At 34.8% G+C, this 12,133-nt stretch overlaps 1 protein-coding gene across 1 annotated transcript in view; it reads right to left on the reverse strand.

The window, feature by feature from the left end:
• Positions 1-12,133, reverse strand: part of LOC150106906 (esterase OVCA2) — a 122,943-nt gene that overhangs the window by 52,146 nt on the left and 58,664 nt on the right. Inside the window, exon 5 of the mRNA XM_090393368.1 lies at positions 7,582-7,647. Within this exon, the coding sequence (XP_090249494.1) occupies positions 7,582-7,647 (66 nt within the window). The remainder of the gene's footprint in view (positions 1-7,581; positions 7,648-12,133) is intronic.

The raw sequence follows: 12,133 nt of genomic DNA on the forward strand, positions 1-12,133 counted from the left end.
AGGTTATGCCACCACGAAGAAGAAACAGGCCTAGCATTTTGCAAGTTTGTGAATGGGTCAAAACTTCATGGGATGCTGTGAAAACTGAGACAGTGGTTAAATAATTTAAGAAGTGTGGCATTAGTAATGCACTGGATGGTACAGAGGACAATTTGTTGTATGAGGACTCAGATTCTGATTTAGAAGAGGTTTCAAGTGTCTCTTCATTTAGCTCTGGAGATGAATTTCTGGGTTTTGACAAAGAAGATTAAAAGGTGGGTACTCTTTCCTAGTTAGACTAGGTATTTGTTGAAAGTAGACCTACTTATTACTTTATATTTGAAATACTGTAAATTCATTATAATATTCAGTGATAAAGTTTTTTTTTTTCCTAAAAAATGTGTACAAAAAAGGGGATGCATCTTATATGCTGGCAAATATGGTATATCCCCATATATCCTGGGTCAAACTACCCAGGATATATGGGGTACCTAAAATTCCCAAACTTAATATCCCACTTCATCCAATAGTTCACAGCATAGATAGCCCCACCTAAAAACATTTATCCAAATCTCTTCCTTCCTTCCCTCCCTCCCACTCAACAGGCAAATCTCCCTCTTTTATTAAAAATTTTCTGCACTTTAATAAAACATTAAAAACAATGTTTTTAATGCTCCATGTTTTTAAACTTTAGAAAAATGGAATCTTTCCTATGCTGAGACTCAAATTATACAATAGATCAATGGAACAGCCAGTTCAGCTGAACACTTTTAGCATTCATTATGATATCCTATCAGTGCCTACTGCTGAATTCATATTCAGTTTATGCTACAGATCTATTACATAAGTTTCTTCCTTCAATGCAGAGTTAGCATTGAAGGTTGATGAACCAGGTTGATAGCTTTTAGAAAATAGGTACTCATTAGCTGAACTTTTTTACTTAGCTGAACAATCTTTTTTACATCTGCTACCCACATACCATCCACACTGACTAGAGTTATTCTTTTACATTCATTCTTTCTTTTACTTGCATAATGATAGACGTTTTGAGTTTTCTTTAGCTTGCAGAGCCAATTTCTTAGCTTTCCATACAGTAATTGTAACTCTTCTGGCCTGTGGCTTATAATTTTCATAACTGACATCATCCCTAAGCACATGATATTTCTTGCACATCATCTTTTTCTTAAGAATCTCTTGCTTAGTAAGATTGAACATCCATTTCACTCCCACTCTGTTCATTCTTCGAACTCTAGGGACACATTCTGATACTGCATCACTGATGTAAGTTTTAAATACTTCTCATGCACTGCCATGAGAAGTATTTAAATTCTCATCCAGCAACTGATACCATTGGATTGAACCTAGTATTCTTCTCAGCTGGTCATAATTGCCTGCTTTGAAGTTCAGCATTAACCAGGACTGTACTTATGGACAGGTGCACAAGGCTCTAGCTGGGGGGGGCCCTGAAAAGTTAGGGCCAATTTAAGGGCCCTAAACAATGAGAGAGGGGCCTGGAGCACTCTGGCACCTTGGACCCTGCCAGTCTTGGGAAAAGTTCAAGTACGGCAATGCATGTAACCTTTTCTAAATGGAATATCCCACCACAGCCATTTTCCAGGTCAGCATAGCATGATTACTGTCAAGTGGAGGCAGAACAGTCAAGTCTTTTAATGAAATCCCCTCTGACACTTAATCCATTCTGATACTCTTTGACTTTCAATTTCTTCTGTCCAATGCTGTTTAAGGAAGTTGTATTGCAACAGCTCAATAAATTCAGCTTCATTCTTTTCCTGAGATTTTACTGCTACCTAGTCAATATAAATTATCACTTCTTTCAGGTTTTGATACTGTTTTAACTTCATTTTTTAATTTCCAGTGTGTTTATCCATAACCGTTTTTATTAATTCATGTTTCCTTTTCAATGATTTTGTCTGGATGGTATGTTCTCTCCAGTATCTTTATTTGCTTTTTGGCTACCTCTTTTCTGATTTCTCCTTCTAGAAGAGTTTATTTTGTTAGCATTTGGTCTTCTGTCTATTCAACTGTTACTTCCTGATTTCATTACTATTAGTTGTAACTATTTATAGTCCTTCCATAGTTGACAGGAAAGGTGGCTTCTACTGTTCTGTAACTTTTTAGGATTATTTCTGGTTGATATTGTTGTGCACTTTTTGGGATTTTCTGCTGAGTATTGTTTGTTTAAAGTGCCCTCTTTGGGCAAAAGTTCAGGTGCCATATAGCAAATACAACTCAGAGGATAAATGCTGACATGAACATTGACATGTAAGAATGGGAAGTCATTTTGCCTCTTTACAAGGCTCTGATACAACTCATCTCAACTACTAATGTGCAGATCTGGTCTCCAATGTGATGTAGATACAGTGGGGAGGATACAAATTAGAGTGTAAAAAGGTGTTACTGAGAATTTGTACTCTGCAGATGCTAGCAAACAGAAGAAAGAGAGATGATAGGATACAGCTCTACAAACTTCTGAAGGGTCATACAGGATACCAGTAGATGGAATTTTTCATTTTATGGAAGGTTTGAAGAGGACATCAATGAAAGTTGAGAATGAATGCAATCAAGAAAGAGATGAGAGCCTAGATTTTTCTCTCATAGAGGTGTGTCACTGGAATGGCTTGTCTTTGGGGGTTGTAAGTGCAGATAGTGTGAATGAATTCAAGAGAAGGTAAGATATTGTGTGAGTGATATGGGGCCTCCCTTGATGAGTTCCTGACTCCCTGAAGGTAATTACAATACAATAATAAAAATGGAAAAAAATATTAAGATAAAAATATAAAGATGGAGAAGGTTGTGGATTGTCAAATGAAGATACACAATTAAAGATTATGGAGACACACACATGATTAAAGAAAAAATAATGGCATACACTGATGCAAAGTTCACTCAGTATGAATACCATCTACACGAGAGAGAGAGAAAAACTGCAGCCATGAGATGGCAAACAATTGCAAAAAGCTGGAAAACATTTTTACAAGAAGCAGGAAATATAACCGCTTCTTCATAAATTGAAGAAATATTTAGATTCATCCAAAATCTACAGGTTAAAGACTTACAAGTTACTCCTCAATAATCATATCATCTTCCTTCTGCTTTCTCTTATTAAATGCATGAGAGACATACCATCATCTAACTTATTGGAGATAAGGGTTGATATAACCCTTAACAGGGTTGAAACAGTGTTATTCTTGTCATCCCACCTTTCCTTAGATATTTCCATAATATCCAAAGGGACACAGATGGCTAAATCTTGACAATAAACTGGAAATATCGTGAATGTAAATGTCCCAAAATAGGAAGGTGACAAGTGGGGGTGCCACAGGGCTCTGTTCTACAACCACTGCTATTTAACTTATATATCACTGATATAGTTCATGGTGTGGAAAGAGATATTCAGTTGTTTGCTGATGATGCTAAGTCACAAAGAGTAATGCAAGGAAATTCTGATGTGCTGCTGTTAAAAGAGGATTTGAATAGGTTAGTGCTTTGGGCTGAAGAATAGGGATGTCATTTCAATGTTGTTAAGTGTAAACTTATGCACTTTGGCCACAGAAGATGGAATGGGGTTTATCATGTTGAAGGAAGTTTTATGAGGTGGAGGAGAAGATGAGGGATCTGAGGATCTTTGTGGATAGTGAACTGAAGTTCTGAGGACACATCGGAAAAGTTTTAAAGGTCATCTAGAAAACTGCTGCTATAATGCAGAACCCCCTGACAAGTCAAATAAGGAGGCAATAGTTAAACTGTATAAGGCATTAATCAGGCCTTTTTTAGAATTCTATGTACAGATCTGGTCATCTGGCTATATTGGTGATAGGGAAAAGCTAGAACAAAGGATATTAATCCTATTTACAGAGCTGAGCCATGTGCCAGAATGACACCTAGTAGATGGTTACAATAAAATAAGGTTACAATTAAGGCCCAAATTTAAAATTAAGTGATTTGAAATAAAATTAACTTTAATTAGATAATGAAATGAATGACACCATATTAAATTAAAAAATTTAATTAATTAAAATGGGGAAATTCACTCTTGCTTGCAATTTATGAGGATAAGACTCTCCCAAATCTTGGCAATAGAGATGCAGTCATTCCAATTTAAATTTGGGTGATGTAGAAGTGCTTCAGCACTCTCTTTAAATAAACCTAAACCTGCACTGATGTAAAAGGTGATTACTGGACCATAGGATATTGTGGTCAGTGTTCACTCCATGCAGAGCAAGGCCAGAGTTTTCAGGTTTACTGTTGTTGATATAACATTGGTGTTCTTGTAGTAGTTTTTCAAAAGAACATCCTGTTTGTCCAAAGTATGAACAGAGGCACTCACACCAAACTTGGTAAACACGAGGGACACAGAGAGAGAGGGGGGGGAGCTATTTATCTTTCACAGATGGTAACCAAGAGGAGATTTTGTTGATAAGGAAAAATGTAAGAACTAAATTGTATATCTTTTCAGGATCCTAGCAATCATATCATAGATGCTTGCGATGTATGGAATAGGGACTCGCCATAGAGGTTCAGGGTTCTCAGTGATGGGCTTGTAAGAATCTAAAATGCAATTTAAGATTAAAATGCAAATGAAATGAGGGGAAGCCATTCTGTAGTAAGATGCATTGGATGGTGCACAATTCTTGTTGGAGAGCTTGAGAATTGGAACAGATAACATGTGCTCTGTTGAGCAAAGATTTGAAGATGCCTATTTTTTGAGATGGATGATGTGCTGAATCGTGTTATATGTGGCAGCCTGTGAAGGTAGGTTTACAGTGAACAGAAGTAGCAAGTATTCCAGAAGGGATACAGAAAAGGAGGACATCCGGAAATTGTCACGTGCAGGTAACAAAGGGTTTCCCAAAGCAGTTCCTTCAATCTGATTGTAGAATTGATTTTATAGATGAAATAGCCTGAGTACATGACAAAGTCAAACAGTTCACTGCCCAGATTTAAACTCAGAATGACTGCCTCTCTATTGCCAAGATTTGAGAAGAGACTCATCCTCATAAATGGCAAATAATGGACTATTCAGACTGATGTGCTGATTTGAACTCATTATGAGGTTTAATGGAATAAATACAGCCCATATAAATAATTAAACAACTTGTTTAATCACTCCTATATTTCATCTCAGTGATGATGTCTCAATGACTAAGATGAAATACAGGAATGATTAAATGTGTTGTTTAATTATTTATACATGCTGTATTTATTCCATTAAACCTCATAATTGAATAAATGTCCTAAAAATACTCCCCAGAAATTCCCTCCATTGCCTATCACGAGACTACATCAAACTGTTACATTCTATACATTCAAGGAACATCTGAAAAGATATCTAGAGTGCTTAATACATTTCGGCTATGCATTATATTTAAACCATACATAACTGGCAACTCTCATCCCTTCATCTAAGGACAAACTCTCTCCTTTATCACATCCAGGAGTTTAGAAGTGCTCTGTTCTTGTGACCTGACTTACTATGAACAGACAGGAAGAACTGTTGACATCTGCCTTGGCGAACATAAAAACTGCATCCAGCACTATTCGTTATGGAAGTTGAGTCTAGCAGACCACGCTTTGGATACCCCTTCATACAGAAAGCAAAGGAAGAAAACAAAAGTGCTACACAGAAGTCATTATAAATCAGAGAGATTGTATTTGGAATCAACAGCAGCTTTAAAACATACTTCAAACCTCAACAAGTATGGATGTATAAATTTGCCAAAAATCTGGGAAACAGTCATTTCAAGATCTAATTAATACTGGTTTTTTCTCTTTTCTATAGATGGTACCAAATTAGGACTTTAGTTCCTTGTGTTGTCCATTACTATTTTTTTTAAACTAGTCCCACTGTTATACCAAATTGTTGTTGTTTTGTGTACTGTAACAAACTGTTCTTGTGCGAAGGTGCTGGATATAATACCAGTGAAGTATCAGCTAAGTTAATAAATATTAATTATTTTCTTATCATTTTGTGTTGTAATCAATACAATAGAAATACCATAAAAATAAGCTATGTATAGCTTATTTTTATGGTATTTCTATTGGTCATGAAAAGGCTTGTGTATTGGCAGTGTACTACCAACACATAAGCCTTTTCATGCATCCCATAATGGAATGGCAAGCAATAGGGAATTCCCCTTATTTTAATTAATTTATTTTTTAAAATTTAATTTAATATAATGCTGTATCATTCACTTTGTTATGTAATTAAATTTTATTTTATTTCAACACTTAATTTTAAATTTGGGCCTTAATTGTAAAATATTTTACTGTAACTATCTGCTAGGTGGCATTCTAGCATGTGGCTCAGCTCTGTAAATAGGATTAATATTCCTTGTTCTAGCTTCACCCTGTGATTATGCTGATGCACAAGTTTCTAGTCAAAATATTTGCAGTAATAAAATTATTATATTCTTATGAACAGATGACATTCTTTGTATTCTATGCATATAAATTAAAGGGGGACACTAGTAAATGTTAATGTTGTATTATAATTAAAAGGGTAGCTGAGATATTTATTTTGCAAATAAAAGATGTCTTATTATTATTATGTGACACTTCCAGGGAGTCCAAAGACTCATCGAGGGAGGGCATCAACTCTAAAACTTCTCATCTCACTACTCCACCAACCTTCATCATCAAACACCAACGGCATCTACCACCGACTACCACCACTAGTGCTTTCACAGACAATCACAAACATCCATACCCATGGCAGGATTCAAACCCACGGCCTTTTGACTGGAGAGCAGATTCGCTAACCACCCGGCCGACCAGGCCTTATTGAGCTTCAAAATCAGCACTTCTTTTATAAATTTAGAAAAAATGTCAACAGCTTGGAAATGATGATATAGAAATTGAACCTAGTTAAATTTCCACCAAAAGTTGAAACTGATGCAATGAACTTTAAAATTTACTTAAGTTATATGTATAAAAATCAAGATTCAAATTTTGTTTTTTGTAAAAGATAATCTCCTCTAACATCAAATGCAAACTGAATCTATTTTAAACTGATTGGATCTTTCCACACTAGTAGTAGAGATCTATATTTATGTTTCATCAGCTTTTAGGACTTCATGAAGATCATAAATTTAAATTAGTAATAATACAAACTATCATTAACTCATGAAATAACTCAAAATTTATATCAAGTAAGCAGGTCAAAGCAGAAACATATAATAGTTGATGCAGACCCAGTTGCAATAGATCAGTATAGTTCTGCAAGCATGTCTTTAATATCTATATGTGATTTTTTTTATCTTTCATTAAATTAAAATCACTTTTGTATAAAACACATGAATATTAGTATCTTTGTTGAATTTTAATAGGAGGAAGTGAAATTTTGTACAAAGAAGCATAAACAACTCACAGTACTATATTGGATCTATAACTGTCTTAGTTATGCTTTTATGTTTAGTTTTAACCTGATGAACTTTAATAATTAATTTTTGTGTTATTTCATGCTAATGTAGCTCATGTTATTATTATATTCCCATGTAACTTTCAAAAACATATATAATGAAAAGTAGAAAATAATGATGCCATTATAAAAAGACTAAAAAAAATCTTAATGTCAATATATACCTGGTCTTGGACAAGTGATATGAAGATTTTCTGAATCAGGAATTATGTGAGGAGCATCAATAAACACTTTAAAAAGACAATACATACCTCCATTAGAACAGCTTAACTTAGAGCAATTAATGTATCATTTTTTCTTTTTAAAATTTAACTACTAATTAATTTATTCTTCATTATTTAAACAGTGAAACATTTCTGAAATAAGAAAGAAAAAGATTTGATAATGATAATTTTTGTGTAAATTTTATAAATATGTATTATGATAAGAGTGATTTATATTATCGATTTATTGATTTGCTACTTACTTCAATTTTTGCAAAACAATAGAGAAATTAATTAATTTCTACAAAAAATCAACAACCTACATCCTTATATCAAGTTCACACTAGAAAAAGAATCATCAAAAGGTATTTCCTTTCTTGATGTACACATCCAGCATAAGCAAGATGGATTCATTTCCACTTCGTCTACCAAAAACCAACTTTTCATGTTGTTAAATCCACAACACATCAGGTCACCATCCATCTCAAAAAGGATGGTGAGCTGATTTTATGGCATCATAAAATCCCTAGTATCCAGAGCACACAAGATTTGTTCTTCTGAAACATCTCGAAAACAAGAATTGGAAATTGTCAAAGAAACAGCCTTACTAAATGGATATAATCCAAATATAAGCCTTACTAAATGGATAGTATCCATTTAGTAAGGCTGTTTCTTTGTTTCAACCACTGTCGTCTAAAGCAACACAGACAAGAAGAAGCCCCGGGACTCCTATACCATATATTAAAGGCATCTCTGAACGTGTGGCAAAAATTATGAAAAAATATCAACTCATTGCTACCAATAAACCCATCAACCAAATTCATAACCCGCTACATACTCCAAAAGGCAAACTCTCACCAATGATGCTACCTGGCATATACCAAGTACAGTGGTATCTCGCTAATCTGAACTAATAAAAACTGTGATCGTTCGGAGTAGCGAAAAGTTCGGATTAGCAAATTTTCTCCCAAGAGACAACAATAACTAGCATTTAAGACAAAAGTAATCAGATTCTAATGGTGCATCAATTTAATTCTGTAAATAAATGAAGTAACTGATAGAAAAAATGCTAATCTACTATAATATAAAAATTAAAAAATAATACAGTACACAAGTTTATTTAAGAAAAAAAATTAGTTTGTGTGTACCTGTAATGTTGAGGATTCTGATTTAATAAAATTGCATAGTTCAGTATGTAACTTAATTTACGTAAAAAAATATCACTTTCTTGTACACAATACAAAAAAAAAAAAAAATCACAAAATAACACCAAAAAAAAAGTTTTTGATTTCTTTGTAAAAAAAGTCACTGGTTTTCTTTTGCTTCTTGGAAGCTAAACTTTTTTCAAATGCTTCTTCTCGGAGCTGCATTAGTAATAAAATTTTGTGGAATGGCATATCATTCAGCTTAGCCCATTCTATACACACATTAAAACCGTAAACTGCCTCTCCATGTTTTACTTTTTTTTTTTTCCTTCGAGTTCTTTATTGTCATCATCGTCTTCTAATTCATTCTGTAGCATCATATTTATAATTTCAGCATCTGATTTGATTTCGAATTCACTTTTGGTTCTACCTGTAATCCATTCCGTTTGTGAAATTTCAACATCTGATTTATATTTTTAACCAAATTATGCACGTTTTTAATTTCCGCTTTTTGTGTATCACCGTAGTTATCTTCATAAATTCTAGAAGGCCACAGTTTTATCCATGACTCTCGACAGCGGTGATTCATGCCGACAATATAGTATATACTGTACAGTATAAAAAAGCAAACATGAACACACAATAAATCAAAATAGGCCTACAGTGTAACCATACAATCAACAGTATGAAAACAAAATACTGTACTGTAATAATAATAAAATAAAAATAATGGTTAAAATAATAATTATGAAATAAAAATAATAGTACACAAAATATAATAATACGTAATAAAACCTTTTTTTTTTCTTTCAAACCACAGTTCGGATTACTGGAGGGTTCGGACTAAAGAGGTTCAGATTAGCGAGATACTACTGTATACCAGGTTCGTGTAACTTATCTTACTATAGCCAAACAGGAAGATCTGTATATAAACATATCTCTGAACATTCATCTTACCAAATTCATCTTATCAAACCTCAAAATCTGGCCTTGCATAACATGGAATTGAAAATGCTAACCACAGGATCCAATGGCAAAACGCTAAGCTGCTACATAGATCCATATATAAACATGAATGTTTATATAAAGAAAATGCCAAAAGCCCTACTTCATAGATCTAATCTCAATCATAATGACTTCATAGATCTAATCTCAATCATAATGACTGCCTCACTATTACAAAAGTTTGGGAAATTGTTATCCTCAATTATATTAAATTAAATTTATCTCAATTTTAACTTAATTTATCTCTCATCTCATCGTCTTCCTTTTACCCTCTTTTACCTTGAGGTGTCGTGGGTTTATTAATCATCAGACCTCAAACTGTTCACAGGATAAGGTGGTCAAGCCCTATGCTCTGGTGTATCCTATTTTCCGTAGTGTTGAGTTCTCAAGGCTGGTTTGCCTGCTTTGCGAGATAAAAATCCCCAGGATAAACTGGGGAAAAACCCTACTGTCCACACCCAAGACTGGCTAACTTGGCTATGGCTGAGGAAGATCTTTCAGCTCCTCATGTTACTGATGGGAATTGAAACTAGGACACTCCTTCCCCCAGGCATATGGTTGCAAAGCGCATAGCTACTAGGCTAACCGCACGGACTAACTTAATTTATTTCATTTTAATTTCATCCCAATAGTTTTCATCCATTAATGTGCGACTGTATACCTAGAGGAATTCTAATTTAAGCATGCGCTCTACTGTTTTCTAATTCAATTCCTATTGTTGTTCGATAATTGTACTTATTCATTCATTTCGTATGGTGATTCAACGGCCGTGAGCCCCTTTTACAGGGAGGTACGGCACAACCTCAATCCCCCCCCCCCCCCCATTTTTATCCGGACTCGGGGCTGGCATAGCTGACAATTCAGACCTATGGCTGGAGGGATTGTCTAAAGTATTCCTGACTGTATCCATGTGTGTTCACGGGATGGTTTGCCTACTTGCAGGATGAAAAACCCCAGATAAACTGAGGGAAAACCCTGCTGTCCACACCCAAGATCGGCTAGCTTGGCTATGGTCGAGGAAGCTCCTTAAGCTCCTCAAGTTGTCAATGGGAATCGAACCTAGGACACTCCTTTCCCAGGCATATGGTTGTGAAGCACATAGCCACTAGGCTAACCGTGTGGAAGATAATTGTACTGATGATGTCTTATGATATAAGATGAAATATTTACATAATAAGACATCATCAGTACAATTATTTTTTGAAATTTATTTTACTGTGGTATATGTGTTATTCTCTAGTTAATTAATAGCTTGTTCCTGTGCTACTTGAAAGCTTTCTATCTAATTCTGTGATTGCCAATATGGAGTCTGCCACAGACTCACAGAGAATGTTCCCACGAAATGTTCAGAGAACGTAACTGTTTGGTTTAATGTTCATGGTGCATTTTAATAAAAACACTGAAAGAAAGTAAAGACTTACAATGAGAAGAAAGTGCTACTAGCCATATAGAGGGCATCCAATCTCTGCCATATCATAGTCTCAACAGTGTTATGGCAGAGATTGGATATCTACATATGACTATTCAGACTCTCTTCTGACAAAGTGTATGGTTACAGAATTATATACCAGCTGATCTGGATTCTTCCTAATCTTCTGGTTTGTCCAGCATAACTGCTTTATTGCTTTTCCTTTGAATGGAGGCAGTTTCAGGACATCATATATTTATATTTGGCATGTCCTTTAAAGGTATCATTCATTCACACTACATGTTAAAAGAGAGAAAGAGAGAGAGAACAGAAACCAAAACTCCTACTTTGGATACCAGATGATATGAGTAATCTATGAGGTAGTAATAGGGGAGATATGATAGAGACCTACAAGGTAAGGGGTTGTTATAGGATCAATGCTGGAGAAGTTTACAGAGAATAGTGGGAGATCAGGGGAGAACCAGAGGTCATCCCTGGAAACTGTATAAAGAGGATGTGAGTAGGGGAATGAGAGGCAGGTTTTTTCGTGCAGAGTTGTGAATGATTGGAATGCCTTGTCTGAGAATGTGGTGTCTGCAAAGAGTTTGAATGTGTTTAAAACACAGTATGATGAGCTATGTGTGTGATAAAAGGACCTCCCAGATGAGTCTTTGACTCCATGAGGTCTTGGGGTGGTAATAATAATAATGATGATAATAATAAATGTTCCATTCAGAAAAGGTTATATGCTGACCTACAAAGCAGGAAATTATGACCACTTGAGGAGTATACTGAGTTCAGCAGAATGGTGGTATCAGTTGCTGGATGGGAAGAATATTGACAGTACATGGGAAGCATTTAAAAAAAAACTTAAATGATGCAATATCAGAATGAATTCCAAGATTTCAAAGAATAAATAGGGTAGGAATCAAATGGATGTGTAATCTTATTAAGC

Source organism: Typopeltis vanoorti, chromosome 5 (genome assembly GCF_054136105.1).
Source record: "Typopeltis vanoorti isolate ZY-2024b chromosome 5, IOZ_Tvanoo_1.0, whole genome shotgun sequence".
NCBI lineage: Eukaryota > Metazoa > Arthropoda > Arachnida > Uropygi > Thelyphonidae > Typopeltis > Typopeltis vanoorti.